This window comes from Cynoglossus semilaevis, chromosome 5 (genome assembly GCF_000523025.1).
Source record: "Cynoglossus semilaevis isolate Cse_v1.0 chromosome 5, Cse_v1.0, whole genome shotgun sequence".
Lineage (NCBI taxonomy): Eukaryota > Metazoa > Chordata > Actinopteri > Pleuronectiformes > Cynoglossidae > Cynoglossus > Cynoglossus semilaevis.
Genome location: NC_024311.1, coordinates 3,989,951 through 4,006,803, shown reverse-complemented (window position 1 = coordinate 4,006,803; position 16,853 = coordinate 3,989,951). Strand labels below are relative to the sequence as shown.

Here is a 16,853-nt window from a genome sequence, read left to right as displayed (position 1 = left end):
TGACAAAAACTGTTTTTTTTTTTTTTTTTTACTAAGACCGCAGAAACCTTTAGGTCAGTGTGTCCTACTCACCTCAGAGGTCTGACCATTTAACTTCAGCAGCTTCATTTCATTCTCAACGCGATGAAGCCAGCCTTCGTTTTCCAAGAAACGCACTTCTGCTTCCTTAAGACGTTTGCTAATGTGTTGCTGCTGAGTGCGCAGGCTGGCAATCTTCCGCTCGTGCTTACAAGTGGCCTAAACGAAGTCACACGGAGGTAACAAAAAAATGAATTAGTGTTTTCACAGATGCAAGCAGTAATACTGCAAACTATCAATACAAATTAGAGGCATAGGAGGTTGAAAAGAGAAGGAAACTAATAAGAAAACCAAGAATAAAATCTAGCAGAAATTATTTTGTCTCGTTGTAGATGTACAAAACATTTATGTTTAATCTGGTATAGAGTATCGAGCAAAATTTGGTTTAAAAATAACGCATTTTTGTTTTCAAACAGCATTGGGACAAACACTCAAATAAAGTTTAGCCAGCACCTGGGGAGAAGTGACCCTGCCCCAGAAATAATGAGTCAGCAAATTCATTTCTGCAGGGATTGTGGAAACTGTGGAGAATAGTGTAAGCATCATCTACCTTCTCCGTCTTTTCCTTGGCACAGAAGTGTTGGACCTGCAGGTTGTCCTCCTCACTGTAGAGTTGGCGCAGCTCATTCTCCTTCATTTGTCTCTCCAGATCCAGCTGTTCTGTTCTGATTTGGGTTCGACTCAAAAAGATTTGCTGCAGAGCCTCCGACACCCTGGAGAGGACGGGAGCAAGATGGAGACACAGAGAGGGGATTCTTTGTAAAACTTCTAATTGTTAATATTATATTTCTCTTTGTTGTTTAATGAGTGAGATAAACACCTAAAAGGACTGGCCCCATCCAGTGACCAGGTTTAATTAGAAGTTTTTCCCTGCAACATTTCAGGAGTAATTTATTAACTGTTCTCAGAGCTTAAACACGAGTGTTGACATGTCTGAGAGGTGAAACTTTACCACAAATAAAAAGGTTAAAAAACATCACAAATGCAGAGATTTTTTTTAACTAAATCAATGATATATTAACATCAACCTGTAAGTTAGAGTTATAACATTTTAACACACGGTAACGGTGGAACTGATAATAATTAGTTGCATTTACAGTGGATTTAAGCAAAGGTCTGGTTGGAGAGGGTTAAAACAGGAGAAGAGAGGTAAACAGGAGCGAGGAGTCGTCTCTGAAATGTGACTGTACTCTTCAATGTAACTTCAGTGACGTAGGAGTTGTCGTATCCTTGCTAGACTGCTGAATTTTTAATGGTGTGAAAGGCGTGCAGCCTCTATTCAGAGCCTCTCACTGTGCAAGTTGTGAATTCTGATGCCAGTGAATGAAGTGTGTGGGAGTGAGAATCATTCAGCTTTTCTGGGTCCCCTGCCCCATCTAAAAATACCCTCACAGATGCCACCGTTTGTCTTCAACGCAAACCAGGAGACAGAAAGGACAGCTGAAGTGACAATTGCAGATGGGAAAGGTGAATGGATTTACACATACACCACTCCCCCTGTAAAGATTATATACGCAAACGGCCGTCTGAATGACAACAACATTAAGGCTAGAAAATATTGTTCCAAACTTGAATAAAGCCAGTCATTTAATATCTATGGCTTTAGTCTGTGTAAAAACAAATCCCCAAAAACTAAAGACAAATTGTTTCAGAATATATACATTTGAACTTTTTAAATAATAATTTTTTTTATTTCTCAATATTTAACAATGAATGGCATCCGCTGTTTGGTTTTCATGCATTTCTGAATTCCAGGCACTTCCAAAGTAGTTCTCTGGATTATACTTCTCTTAAGACTGAAATATGTCTCATGACGTTTCGTCTTTTTCAGCATCCCATTTTTAAGTGACCAGTATTAGAAAGTAAGGGTGTCTGATAAGGATGCTCCAGGAAGCCTACCTGTGGAATTATTTCAGGCATGTTAAGCTGCAAGGAGACCTGGGGGCAGAACCAAAGAACACTGAAGAAATTACACATTCCGTTTGGACAGTGAATGCCTTAGGAATCCCCCCAAGATAGGCTGAAAAATGGGACTTAAGAGTTCTGTTATTTCGTCAGTGATTAGTCAAATTAGTGTTGTACGAAGAGAGGTTTAGTGACTAGACTTTAACATTATGGCTCAAGGCCAACAGACTGAAAATATTTGAATCCATATACATATATTCACCATCGGCTTTTGTGCTTTTTATGAACCACAGACAGAAGACTGTTGACCAAACTGACTATGTGAAGCATTCAAGTTCAGTAATTGATTGATCCCCATTAAAGTCATTATACAGCGTACTGACCCTAAACACACCACAATTACTTGCAAGACCTCAGTCCCGTGAAAGCCTCAAACACTTGCCAACAGTGACGTGAATTCATTGACAATCAAGGCAGTTACTTGCTGGCAACTTCTCTGCCTGCCTTCAATCAGCAGCCAGATCCTGACACAGCAATAACCACCAAGCAAGTTTGTTAGGACACAAAATCCTTCTGTCTGTTGCTCTGTTAAATACATTTGACGTTTCGCACCTTCTGATTTCTGCTTGTGTCTTTGAGGACATGGTGTTGGTCGAGCTGGGTGCCATATTCTTCTCCTCGTATTCGCTCAGTTTTTGTTTCAATTGTAGGATCTTGAGAAAAGAGCAGAAAGAAATCAACCAGAATTTTAAAAATTAGCCGCGACGTTGCAGAAGACTTTGCGTAAAGCTCAAAAGGAAAGCACTCCATTTACGTTACCTCTTGCCGTTGCTTCTCACATATCACGGCGTACTGACCAATGTGACTGTCCAGGCTGACAACATTACTCTTCAGCTGAAGGTTAGAGGACAAAGAAGGATGAGCTGACAGAAACCTATGTATTTTCTTCAGAATTTTTACATTTGATAAATTGCAGGTCGAAGTATAAAATCAAAATATTTCTGACCGTTGACTTTATCTCCTTCGCTCTGTTGGCATATTTTAGTGTATTTTGAGTGTCGTCATATGACTTGGAAGAGGGGCTAACGTTGGCAATCATGACTGTTCTACAGTTGCCACCTAAGGAGTCCTTCAGCAGCCGAGTCAGTTTGCTGTCCCTGTATGGAATGTGAGCTTTTTTACTCTGAGGAAGAAAAACAAATAAAACAAAAACATTACTAGACTATTTTGAATATTGGACCTCAGAGTATACTACGAGAGCTACCCCAAACCCACACACCAGAGAACTAATTATCATCACAGCAGATATGTACAGGCAATTAAAGACATGAAATTACAGAGAAATCAATATCATATATTGATTAAATATTAATCAAACAATAAAACATGGAGCAACTGTGGATAAATAGTAAATCCCACTCTTTTTCCTGACCAAGCTCCTCTATCCGTTGAACCTAATGTGCACAGGCACTGCATGCAGTGTGTAACATAAAAACTAGGCTTTTCTCAGAGCATCACAAAGAAAACTCCCATAATCAATATGGTCTATGGAATTCATTGCCCAACACTTTTTGACTTCTTCCACTTAAAGGGAATTTAAAATGTCACAATTTTTCTGGGTGGGAAAGATGGGGAAAGAAATAGAGAGGAGGAGATAGAGCAGGAGACCGGATGACTTGTAAACTGTATCTGCATTAGCCTGGACACTGCCTAAGGCAAAAAACTTTCAACAAAAAACCCAGTGAAGCATAGCATGAAGATGACATACTGAACAGTGCAAACAGATGCAGCAGACATTTTTCCCACTCAAATGAAAGGCATGTCAGCTCAGACATAAGTGGGGACATTTTTTCTCTCTCCCTGTAAACAATGGTCACGACACAAATTCCTCATCTGCCAACTGTGACACCAGACCACCAATAATCATGTGGTCGGGAAAGCAGAGAGGATTATTGGTGGGCGTTGTATCCTTGGCAGAGCAAGCTATTTTAGAGTTCATGACGACAGAAACTTGGAGTGGGCGGAGATTAAAAATAGGTGAACTGCGTATTTTTGACAGTACAGTTTTATCCCAAGAAAGAAGAAACCTGTTAAAGTGGGATCAGATTTCAACATGGCTGTGCTACACTTGCAAAGTACTTTAGAAATGCATGTGGCCCGCTTGTGCCTCATCCCTTGAGACTGTGTGTAAAATGAGAAGACTGCTTGACAGGTTAATGTATGCAGCTAGAATGAAATAATACCCAAATACTCTGACTGACTCGACTTCCCAGGCTCTGTGTTTAACATGAGGATAGGATATTTCACTCTGGACACCTCCAAGCATGATCATTTTAAAAAGCAGAATACAGTACTATGTCAGATATTCACTGTTAATTTACTGACTGTTAAATACAGGCATAAAAATATGAATAAGTGCATAAGAGAACAATTATCCTACTTATAGTATTTGATGTGTGTGAAGCAACACAGTCAGCGACTCTAACTTAAATACACAAATGTGCAGTGCATTGCAAACACATTGGCATTAATGGGTAAACCAATAGCTATACTCGTACAAACCTTTATTAATGATACAGCTAAAATGATTTCTTTTAAACTTCAATATATCTTACAAAAACTGTCATAGTTGTGTGAGTGCTTTTAATTGAGGATGGCCTGATCTGATACGCAGGATCATTATCAATATTGGTCAAAATTTCTGGAATGAACATTGAAAAAAAAAAACAAAACCAACAACTATAGCCTCTCTGATCAATATCTAAGCCCAAAAGCTGAACTTAAATTTGCACGACGTGCTGTAAACAGGGACACGATCACCTCAGCAATGACAGCCTGCAGCATGATGGAGGAGGAAAGGGGGCATCACATGCATATCAGTATTGACAGATGCTGCAAGTTGTACTGAGTCATCCCTACTTTTAACAACATATAACATAAAGGGTTTCCTAAACATAATGTAGGTCCTTTACTGCATGTATGGTGCTTCAGAGACATATACACTTACCTTTGGATCTGCAAGAGCATTTATAACGTTTCCTAAGGCCAATAGCGAGCGGTTGATGTTAGCACCTTCCCGTAAACGCGCCCCTTTGGCGTTTGTGGCGCTGGCCCTTTCTGAACCTGCCAGATCAATCAGGCTCATTTTGGCTACGCAGGCGTTGGGGTTGAGACTGGCAGTTTTGTCCTGTTGTCTCAAATATATCTAAAAATGAAGCATTTATTTATTAAACAAAGAAAGTAAAACATACAATAGAGCTATTAAAATTAAAAATTACATATTTTGGGGTACAAATTAAAAAATAGAACCAATTTGCAAATAGGTTTTTTGCATTTTAAGATTGCACAAGGAAGGTCAAAAGGTTCTAAGAAAAACAAAAACAAATGTATTCAGCTGCATAGCCTCTATTTTACTGCTATTACTTCTGCAAGTGGTGTTTCCACAAAATATTTCCTTTTTGTAGAGTTCTGGGAGATTCTACGTCAAAAGCTGCTTCTTTGCCTTTTTGTAAGGACTGAAATTGAGTTCCTTCCAGACGTTCTTTTAGTTTTGAAAAAGAAAGACAATCAGAAGAGGATAGATCATGTTTAGGTATATTGGATACATTATAATAATAATTATCTGTCTTAGTACTTTTTAACTTTTCCTTGTATGCTTTTTCCTCTAATTCTCTGATTAGTTTTTAATACAAAGTTGTTTGGGCATGCAAACTGTTTTTGTTATTGTTCATAAGACTTGACTGTAGTACCTGAAATACAGCATGGGACCGGGACGATGTGGCATTCATATCAGTTGGATGTTGCGTTCTGTTTCGATTGCCGATATCCAGAGCTTCTAATATGTGTTCCGCAGATTTCGGCTGTAACAAAAAATAAAACAAAACACAGCTTGAATAATTTACGAAAACCTTTTGGACTTATGTAATGTTTCTCAGTTAACAGATAATTTGATCTATTGTTAAAAGAAACTTTAAAAATGTAATTTACAAATTTGAACTTAAATGCATGTAGCTACAAACCTGATGTAACGTAAGGCCTTGAACAACCACTCCTTTAGAACTGTCTTCTCTCACTGCTAGAGGGCCTGTACCAGACAACAGGTCTCTTATCTGTTCATTGTAAACCTGTAAATAACCCAAAATACATAAAAAACAATACAAGGACAATTTCACATTTGTTAAATAGCTTATATACCTTAAATTAAAAAAAAAACAAACCCAATAAATAAGTCTTAGATTTTAACCTCAAGGTAGGAGAATGCTACAGCAAACTCTTTTTCCTCCTTGGCATCGTCCATGCGTTTGAACAGTTCTTTCATGGTACGGTACATAACTCCAGGATTATCCTGTGAACCCAACATGGTATGGGTCTTGCCTGCTCCTGTTGCACCATAAGCGAACACTGAAAACAACAACAAAAAAATTGACTGAAGACAAATCAGTGGGGCTGGAAAGTTGACAATATTGATGCCAGGATTTGAGCATAACCACTGTGAAAACTATTCACAGAACATGAAAGAAAGTTAAATCCAATCTATTTGCATCAAATATCTCACCAATATAAGGCAATATATATATATATACAAAACAGCTAATTGTCTGCAAATGCAAACACACCACAGGTTGACTGGACTGAATTTGAAAATGAACTTGACAACAGAAATAAGCTTAAATTTAAAAACATTCCTATTGAAAAATAAAGCACGAACAATTCTACGTGGTTAGCTTAAAGCACAATAAAAGATTTGGCTCTTCACAGTGTCTGTGCTCCCGGCAACTCTTTGCTGCTCTGTAGGATTCTGACAGTTCTCTTAAAACTTAGGAAATAATATTTCCGCATCAATAAGTCTTTGTATGTGTAACATTAATGTTGTTTTCCATCCTTACCAGAGTTCAGCATAACCCGTGCTTTAACTGTTAGTGACAATGTAGCAATAAACTCCTGCTACTTTGAGCACACATTTTTCAGTCCAGTTTATGCAATACTGTTGCTAAAATCAAAACCAACAGTGAACATAGCCACTTTCTTGTAGTTATGAAAAGAGGTTGGCCAGTCGTCACAGCCTCTACATTCCATCACTAGAAGAAATAAACATACAAAAGAGGAAAAACTCCTGGCAAGGAATCATCAACAATGGAGTGAAATATGAGAAGAATTCCGTAATGCTCGACTGAACAACTCTTGCTTTTTATGATTTGAAATGATGTGACATTTTTGGATACGAAACGCAAAATGTATAACAGTCACAGTTGTTTGTCAATATATGTGACCCTGTGATGGACTGCTGAACTGCCCAAGGTGCACACCGCCCTCGCCCGATGACTGCTGGGATTGGCACTACTTTTCCCCTTAAAGCTGAATAAGGACAAAGTGGTAGAAAATGAATGAATAACGCTGATAGTGACTGTCTTAAGTTTAAAGGTTTGGAAAACAGAGATGTCTTTGAAGCTAAGGTACACGGTTTTGGATAAAGTAATATTTGATGTCAAGGTTACATTTTGTGCATGGAACTGTCCAATCTATTCCGGACACAAATGAAACTTTTTTTAACCAATATGGTTTATTAAGGCGTAAAATTAAGCTGATATGCTGTAATTATTTATATGTATGTTTTTCCTTAATTTATTGAATATCTCTAGTTCAAAGATAACTTTCCTCTATGACACCTCCTCATGATGTAAATAAAAAAAAACGAATTGACAATCTAATAATTCATAATAAGTGTGTATTTACAAATGCATATATAAATCTCCATATTATATATAAGCCTATAGATAAAGAATATGAAATTATTTTCCACATGACAACAGGGTTCTGCACACTTAAAATACCAATCTTTCTAATTTAACTAGCAAATAAAATTTACTGAGTCAATAATAAATGTCATCAATTTTAGTGATAGTTGTTGTTCAGTGTATAAAGTTTTAACTACCACAGTAATACTACAGATTTATGAAGTGCATAAAAAATGCTGATTAAAAGGTATTGTTATTTAATATGTTGTACCACAGAAAAAAAAACATAATATGCAAATTTGTGTCTGAAAACAACACTGCACACACATTATCATTTAGCATTTACTAAAACACACTTATTACAATGACATACATTGACCTGAAGACAATATTGCTTGCTTTAGGTAAATCTAAACACATATGACCTTGAGTTAAGAGGACAGTGCCATTATGTTGTTTTGCTATTAGCAAGCATTTAAGTGTGATGCATTAAATCTGTGTGTTGTAGCAATTATTTTTGAACAGAATTAAAGACACCAAAGACAAAGACTATTTTACATCTCCTCATACTAATGGATTGACATTACAGTCATAATTTCTTTAAATAAAGTCAGGCTAAATTTTATCCACTGCAAAGAAGCCTGAGAGCCTGGCTTAGAAGGCACCAATTGACAAAACAATCCTTACTGCCTACAATAAATAAATATGAAAACTCTCAGACACATGCACTGTCATTTCATCCAAAGTCTAACTCATAAGCCAGATAATAATCATGGTTTCAACCTTTTAGTAGAGGAGAATAACAGTTAGTGTACAATGACAAGATCAAAAGGCAATTATCAATCAATCAACATATTCTTGCATCAAGTCAACATGGCAATATTACAGAATAAAAATTATTTTGTAGTTTTTTCGGTCGATAAATTATAAATATGAATTGCGAAAGCATTGAAATTGATGTACAACTTTTATTGAACTGAGATATTTAGACGTAAAAAGGTTAGTCATACTTGGGTTTGATATTAAAGTGTCCGATTAAACCCTAATTGTTAGAATTTTGTGTGTGGTTGACTAAATGCCGGTATATGCGTTACCTGTGCAGTTGAATCCATTCATCACACCGTCCAGCACTACTTTAGTGGTGTTCTCAAATATGTCAACTTGAGTGGAGTTCTCACCAAAGACATGGTCAAAAACAAATTTAAGGTCTTTGTTGGCCTTTTTGTTTATGTTATGTCTCCGTACTCCTTGTTTTGATCCAAAACATGACAGGTCCTCCTCTTTGGGGTCAAATATAAGCATGTGATTATCAACAACCTGGACAACATTTCGACAGTTTTCTCGCAGCTCACTGTCGTTTGTTGGCCTCACTCGAACCACCACCTTCACATGACTACACACATCCCCTGCCATTGGGGTCAGCCTTCCTCAACTGTAATAATTCTGGAAGAAGAAAAAAACAATCAACTGATGAATGTATTGTTAACCCTTATCACCAAAGTGTTACAACTATATATATATCCCATTACAGAAATGTATTATGACTCTATGCTATGTTGACAGCAATAAGCTTTAAAATCGTTCACACCTTTCCGACTTATTATCAGTGTATACGAGTGTAAATAGTGAAATCCGTCACTATTTCGCTTTCAGTCTCTGCATGTTTACGTCACACTGAAGGTATTGAAATCGGTTCAATATATGCAGTATTAACGACCACTAATTATGGAAACAGATACACTCCCTATGTGATATGCGTGTGAAATACGCAGAAAGATAACAACACTTAAACGTTGTGTTTCGTGTTCGAATGTAGTTTCAAAAGTGCCAATAAATCATGTAAAACAACGCATGTTTTACAAGTAGAAGCTTTCTATAGGTATTGTGGCTACGTTAACTTAGCACAATTGGCTAACGCCTGGGAACGACATCAACCTATAACGGCAGTTAGCCCTGCCTTGACTATGTAGGCTATAAGAGTTGATCACTAAAAGCTTACCTTTTTATAGGCAACCCTGAAATTCAATTTCATAACCGATGTGTGTTCTATGCTGAAATTGAACGACTTTGTTTCCTAACGTCATACATACAGAAGGAAATCCTATACAGCATCTATAGCTAGTTAGCAGGACAAGCGCCAATAATTTGAAAAATAAGTCGTCTTCCTCTTCCGCGGCAGATTGGATGTGAGCCGTTGTTCACAAAGGGGGTTGAATGACGTCCGAGTGACGAGACGACACTTCCGGAGGAGGAGCTAGGTCCCCAGTGTACGGGATACGGTAGGCTGCTGTTATTTACTTATAAGTGCGAACACCGAGTTTTCGGTACGGTTAGAGGTGTAACCGACGTAAACGTGGCCTTAAGACGACAACACACCCGTTTTTTGAGTAGACCACGTGTTTCAAATAAGTGTTGATAACAGCCCTGGTACAACACAAACATTGACTGATGATGTTAGTTTTCTACCAAAGACACTTAAGATGTTTTTGGACGTAAGTATTTACATGTATTTGTGTACATGTACGCGCAGCACTTGTAAACTACAACTCACAACCACTCGTGCTGGACACCACACTATAGATCTCTGAGCATAGTAGTGTGGCGTTAGCATAGCATATCAACCGCCCATGTTTAGGAGCAAATTGGCCTCTTAAAAATTGCTAACAAAAATGATAATGAGCTAAAATTGAAACAGACAACAATTACCAACGAGAAACTACATGACATTGAAGAAGATGGCTGAAGTTGTGTAGCAGAAAATACATTAGAGGCCTTGTTATATACTGTTAGCATACTGTTTTAAAAATAGTTTTTTTTTTTAAATGCTGTTTTAACCAAAGATTGCTAAAAGCAAAGTAAGAAATTGCAGCTCCCAGCGAGTCTCCCTAAAGAGAAGAATTCTATGTCTCCCGACAAGTTTAACTTATTTTTGTCTGGCTTGTAACTTTCGTTTAGCTTTATCATTTTTGCAACCTCAGCACGGAGAATGCTTTTTACTAGCAATGCATTTAAAACCCTAGTGAGTGAAGACAGAACAATAGGCTGCTATATCAACTAAATCCCAGGGGAACCTGGGGGGTCCTAATATATTCTTGTTATACCATATTTATATTTGTTTAGGGAAAGCTGAAAAGCTTTAAATTGTCCAAACTGTAATTGGGGTTAGTACTGTAAAACTGTAAAACGCAGTGCAATTGTAAACTAATTAAGCTTTGAATGACACAGTACTAACAGGTGGTATTTGGTACTTTATAATTTTGAATATGCCACCCTGTGAATTTTGGAGACCCTGGCCCACCATTTATACACAGCACAACTGTGTCTTGCCCATAAATTATAATTTAATTGTGTGAAAGCAGAAATGACAATACTATAACCCTAAATGGCTTCTTAATTAATTCCTTAATTTTTTAAATAAACACAACCACACACCAATAGAGACACAGGTAATCAAATATTTTCGTTGCATTTATAATATAAACAAGTGCTAAGTGATGTAATGCTTCAAAAGATGTCCATTTCAGAATCATGCTTAAATTAACCAAATTGGCTAAACTTAAATATTATGTTTACGTATACTTAAATATATGTATTACTGCATGAGAAGTTATTTTAAAATGTTGCTGTGCAATTATGCCTAACCATCTGACAGTAAACTGCATTTAGCTTAAATTTTTTTATAGCCTCAATCTAAAAAAAAAAACACCAAACAGTTATTAGCTCCTGAAAATATTTCCATTTTATAAGTGTAATGTATCTTTACCCGAGTTCTAATTTTCAGCACATGTTGTTGCCAGGAAACACCTGAAAACCTTTTTTAACCATGAAGCTCACTTTGGTGAACCTAGAGTGGGTGGTGTTGTTCATGTTTAAGTCATCAACCTAAGACGTACATACAAGAGGGTGCAGTGATTCACTATACAAACCTTATAAAGATGTTTTATGAAGGGTTCGACCCTGCTAAGTGTTTTTGGCTCACGATATGAGTGGGCACCCTTGCTCTTTGAAGGCCAGGTGGTTTAGTCAATTAAAAGTAATAAAACAGTTTATAATGGCATATGCTTGGCAAGTTACAGCATCATAACATTAAAAAGTTATTAGACCATTATCTTAACAATGTTACTCACAGTTAAAGTTCATGTCCCTTATTATTTAAATGTGGGCAACTTCTGGCAGTGATTCAGCCTGGGCCAAACACAATAGATCATACTGCTGATCTAAAGTATCCTGCAAGTAAAACTGTTATGTGACCAAGTGTTGTTCATTTATTAATCTTTCACTGATAAATTTAAGGTGCACATTTAAAAACAACAAACTAGGTTTAGTTTTGTCAGTTGGTTGTAGGACCAGGTAGTGCACATGCACATTTTATGTGGCCTTTAGAATTATTTTATATTATATTTTTCTTGAAGTAGAAGCTTTTAGCTGCTTACATTTTTATTTAGGATTTTTGCTATTTATTTTAGCCTAGCTAAACCTGGTAATCTTCAATTATTTACTTAACTGTAAGGTATTTCTGTTAATGTATTTATAAATGAATATGTTGACTTTCAAAGTGATTTAGTGTTTCAAAACTCATATTTACATGATAAGCAGTTGACCTTCATATGATATTACTTAGCCCAAATCCATAAAAGCTTGGACACTTGTGACTTAATAGGTATGCTCTTATAATCTTTACAGGATTTGGAAAGCGTCATGTTTGTGCGCTGCAATCCGATGCTGTGGAAAACCAGCTTGGCATGGCAAAGACTAAGGAGGTCATGGATTTTAAGCCTGCACTCTTCCACCGCAAGAGCATTCTCAGGTCCTTGTTGCCAGGATCCATGTAAAGAGTCATCGTCCTTTTCAACTGAAAAGCTTCCTCACACACCCGTCATGGTCAAAGAGGTGCTTGAATTCTTAGACCTTAAACCTGGTCAGGTATGTTTGCATCTTCTCTTTTTGTTCTTTTTTTTGTTTTAGTTTTTAATTCATGCACACCTAATCAATACCAAGTTATTCAAACAAAACAAATGGCTTCATTTCCCCTCCTCATTATTTGCATTATTGACAATATAGTAATCACATTAAAAACTTCCCACAATGTTTTCAGACAGGCAAATCTGTTGTGTCTAAAATTAATCCCTATTGTCCACACTGATGTTTGTGCTTGTTTGATTAGTTTGTATTTGAATTACACATTTTTTTCTGGTTGATTGCCCTGACAATGGTAATGGCATACAAACCAGTACTAAGACGTTTCATTCATACTGTCCTCATGCGTCAGTTGTAGAGATTTAAGCGCAACACTGTCCAAAGGTTTAATTTGAAATACTTGTCAGAAATTCGTTATCACCTAGAACAGTAGTATCAGAACAGTATTCTGATAAAAGAATGAGTTTTGTAATAAGTTATATAAATTAAAAAATACAATGACATGCATGCCATACATGTCAATAAAGTCTAATAACAATGTAATGTACGGTAGTTACTTAGATCTTTGTCCCTTAGGTACAAATCTACTAAACACAACCATATAATGACTTGAGATAAACCCAGTGTTAGTAACTTGGCTTTCATTGAAGGTATGTATCAGGACAGATGGACATGAATCAAAGGCCTTCTGGTACTGCAGGCAGCATAGGAGGGGTTGTATTGGGGCCCCCCAATAAAATGGTCAAGTCAGGTGGGTGCTGTGGGTCAACAACTTAGTCAGGATTTGTGCCACTGTAAGGCTGTTGGCAAGACACAGAGTGCTGCATCGCTCCTGCCTGAACTTTAGCACCTCCAAACTCCTCCGCTTTCCGCCCATGTGCCAACTGTCCCAAGACAGCTTGCCAATCAGATGCTTGTAAAAACACTCTGATGGATTTTGTTTTTGTACAGTAAGTGCTGCAGACCTTATCTGTCATCCCTAGGACAATTATGGTTAGATCCAAAAGTTGTGGTTGAAATGTTGCGTCGAGGTTTTTTATTTTAAGTCAGGCCAGGTACATGTCACTGTTTAAATGACAATCTCAGCTTGGTTATTTTCCACATTGATATTGTATTGTATTGTAGATTGTAATTATGAATAGTTGTTGCCATCAGTTTCAGTTAGACAATTTAAAACACTCTATACTGATCTATCCAACTGTCTGATAGAGCTGCTATTGAAGCAGACAATTGTTTGGTGTCTACTTCTTGCTATCACTTAGAGACCTGCTGCTTTTTGGAGAAAACCCTCTTTCATATTACTAGACAGATACAATACTTACACGATATGATACTTACAAAAATTATTTAGAGCAGATAATGAAAGACTTAATGTAATAACTAAATTTGATTGGGCTTGGCAACTAAAGCAGAGTTTGTACTGTTTGAATGTTGTTTTTTATTAAAGACAGGCCTAAGAGCAACTAACCTGAGATGTGTGTATGAACATAGAGATTTAGCACATAATCACCATAATTAATATTGCTATTAGGTTTAACTAAGTCTAATCTGTTAAACCAAGTTTAAAATGTGGCTGTATGAAGCCAAGTTTAGAAAAACAACATTAAACTTTGATGCTGGAATTATTAGTAATGCAGTGGTGTATTTATGGTAAGGTACTTTTATGCACTTACATTTACAGCATGACTAACCATGTTCACTGAATGCATGGTTAGTCAACATTTTCCTTCAATTAAGTAGCACAGTTTAATTACAAAGAAATAAAGGAACAGAAGTCTTTACATGAGCCATTTTTTAAAAAAAAAAAAAAGCAATGTGGGTGCTTACTTTGCTCCAGTGTGGGATAATGAAGTACTGCACTAACAGGTGGGACCCATACACACGACTGGACTTGATGATCACCAGATCCTGTTCTCTTTTGTGGTGGGGATGATGATTTTATCAGTTGTTTGTGTTTTCTTGTTTTGTCTTTTTTGGACAGTTCCAGGTAGGAATGTCTACCAATGGGGAATAAAACCACTTGGTGGCTGTAATTCATCTTAAAAAGTTAGAAGCTTCCTTCAAAACCCTAGGAGAAGAGAAAAAAAAGCAATAAATGGGCAGGATTAGCATTGTTCTCCTGTCTTCTTAGAAATGCTCTGGTCATTAGGTTTGATACATTTAACAAACTTCTGTCATCTTAAGAGCATTTCTTTAGATTATTTGAGTCCTGAATTGGTTAATGCTCACTCTCTTCTTGATGATTGTTTTCAGGGACCTGTTTAGTGGGGATAATAATTTGTGCCAAACGGTATCATAAGCACCTGTGAAGTTGAGCAAATGTATTCCTGTCTTCACTTAAAGCTATTCTCAATGAAGGTCTTTTGGGCCAGAGCTTATTCTTCTGTGCTGCAGCCTATTAGAAGTCTGGTCTACACAGACAGTGCGATTGGGTGTAACCTGCAGGCAGTTGGTGATCTATGCCAGGGATAATACAGCAATTACTTAAGCTATCTATCATTTGAGAGTACAAATGATCTGCCAGTGTTGGAACTCTGGGCCAGGGGTGTTTCATAAGCTTTCAAATAATATAAACATATACCCCAGGTTTCCACTTTTCAGGTCATATGGGGCTTTCTCCAGTTCATTAATTTCAAAGGGCTCAGCATTGCTGTCCTCCCTCAACTGTTGTCTGTGTGCCTTCAGCTCAGCTCTCACTGGTCATTTGATATTCCTGTCCTGGGCTACTTTTGAGACAATGATGCGATGCGGTTGGGTGTCACAGTAGACTGGGTCTTGGTTTGGTGGCCTCTGTTTAGCTCCATGGTAACGGATGAGGCTCCATTATTTCCTGCTCGAGTAGGTAAAATTCAGTTCCGCTTTAGTCTCCTCCCTTTTTCTTTCAGTTGTGGTTAGAGATTCTGTGCGATGTTCTGCCATACTCTGGGTTCCCTCATGTTTTATATGCCTCATCATTCAAAAAAAAGAGGTAGCCTGTGGAATTGCTGTATAGATAGCCTTATATATGGCTCTGCAAAAATGCTCACATCCTTCATTGACAGTGATGTTGTGAAGTGGGATGGCAATGAAATATCAATCTAGGTTTTCACTGAATTTTGTACAGTTGGCTTTCTGGAAGTTTTGGAGCATCTACCATTGGCTTTTAATGATTTAGAGTTGTAGGCCAATATGTGTGGGACAGTGCTGCTGCGTGGAAAGTCATTAAGTACGACTTGTTTATGTCTGAGCAGGATATGGAGTTTCATTTAAAGAGCTGCTCCAGCACAGATTAGGAGTGTTCTTGTTTTTGAACCATACATAAGAAGTCAACTCTAAATACTAAGTATGAGAGTGTCTTCCCATCACCACCAGCCTGATGGAAGTCCCCTATGTAGATTGCATTTGGGGAATGATGTGTTGGACTTGCTTATCCTAGTTGGCACTTTGGGGCTTGTATACATTTCTGATATGGAGCCAACCAATGATTATAGTCTAAAGTAGAAGTTTGTTGATAATAAATGATGTGCTTCAGCTATGTCCGAGAACACATGGGTGGTTGGCTCACGTTGGAAAGCCATTAATGGCCAGCGTCTTCATTGACAATGTGGAGGCAGTCTCTTGAAGGGAGTTAACATCAACTGAAGGTTGCGAGCTAAGGACTTCAGTAAGACTTTGCTTGGCTGCAGACAGGCCTTCAACATTATGGCGCAATATCTGAGGGCAAGTTCAACCAATCTGAGCTCTTGGGGCTGACGTTGTTGCTGCTTTCAGCTTGAAGTTTTCCATTAACCATACAGGGCGTAAACAGTTGTTACAAACAACAAAACCAATGAATTTATGGTCAGAATGATAAGGCAGCTGGTTGCCTGTGTGGAGCTGACACATCATACATGATACACACTTGATTCGTGACTTCAGTTGAAATGTAGGACAAAAATACAGCAAACAAACAAAATCACAGGTGTTGTAGTTTAGGCTGTGGACCAAATATGACACTGACAAGTGCTGCATTCATACATTTTTCTTGTTAGTGTGATTATTTGCCTGGTGGTAATTCAGGCACATAAAAAAGTCTAATTTTTCTTTTTACCTTAAAGCATTAAGTTGTTTTGCGATATGCTGTAAACATGTTAAATCATCTCCCATTTAAGATTCCATCAGGTTTTCCTGTAATTTCCATTGGAATCATAGAGCGCAGAACAAACAATGGTTTGGGTATATCTATGTATATCTTTTGTG

At 37.4% G+C, this 16,853-nt stretch overlaps 2 protein-coding genes across 4 annotated transcripts in view; one reads left to right on the top strand and one right to left on the bottom strand.

The window, feature by feature from the left end:
- kif18a (kinesin family member 18A) overlaps positions 1 to 9,857 on the bottom strand; it is a 21,641-nt gene extending 11,784 nt beyond the window's left edge. For both annotated transcript variants that reach the window (XM_008310003.3, XM_025055556.1), the window contains exons 1-11: positions 9,718 to 9,857; positions 8,813 to 9,161; positions 6,227 to 6,384; positions 6,003 to 6,107; positions 5,733 to 5,843; positions 4,991 to 5,188; positions 2,990 to 3,166; positions 2,803 to 2,877; positions 2,596 to 2,696; positions 629 to 791; positions 73 to 237 (exon numbers count right to left, since the gene is read on the bottom strand). In XM_008310003.3, coding sequence (XP_008308225.1) covers positions 73 to 237; positions 629 to 791; positions 2,596 to 2,696; positions 2,803 to 2,877; positions 2,990 to 3,166; positions 4,991 to 5,188; positions 5,733 to 5,843; positions 6,003 to 6,107; positions 6,227 to 6,384; positions 8,813 to 9,131 — 1,572 coding nt within the window. In that variant the 5' untranslated portion in view covers positions 9,132 to 9,161; positions 9,718 to 9,857. The remainder of the gene's footprint in view (positions 1 to 72; positions 238 to 628; positions 792 to 2,595; positions 2,697 to 2,802; positions 2,878 to 2,989; positions 3,167 to 4,990; positions 5,189 to 5,732; positions 5,844 to 6,002; positions 6,108 to 6,226; positions 6,385 to 8,812; positions 9,162 to 9,717) is intronic.
- An 8-nt stretch (positions 9,858 to 9,865) lies between these two features.
- The window catches only part of mettl15 (methyltransferase 15, mitochondrial 12S rRNA N4-cytidine), a 40,625-nt gene continuing 33,637 nt past the window's right edge, over positions 9,866 to 16,853 (top strand). The window contains exons 1-2 of one of the 2 annotated variants that reach the window (XM_008310002.3): positions 9,866 to 9,997; positions 12,402 to 12,641. In XM_008310002.3, the coding sequence (XP_008308224.1) occupies positions 12,417 to 12,641 (225 nt within the window). In that variant the 5' untranslated portion in view covers positions 9,866 to 9,997; positions 12,402 to 12,416. The other variant, XM_008310001.3, reaches the window with a different exon arrangement.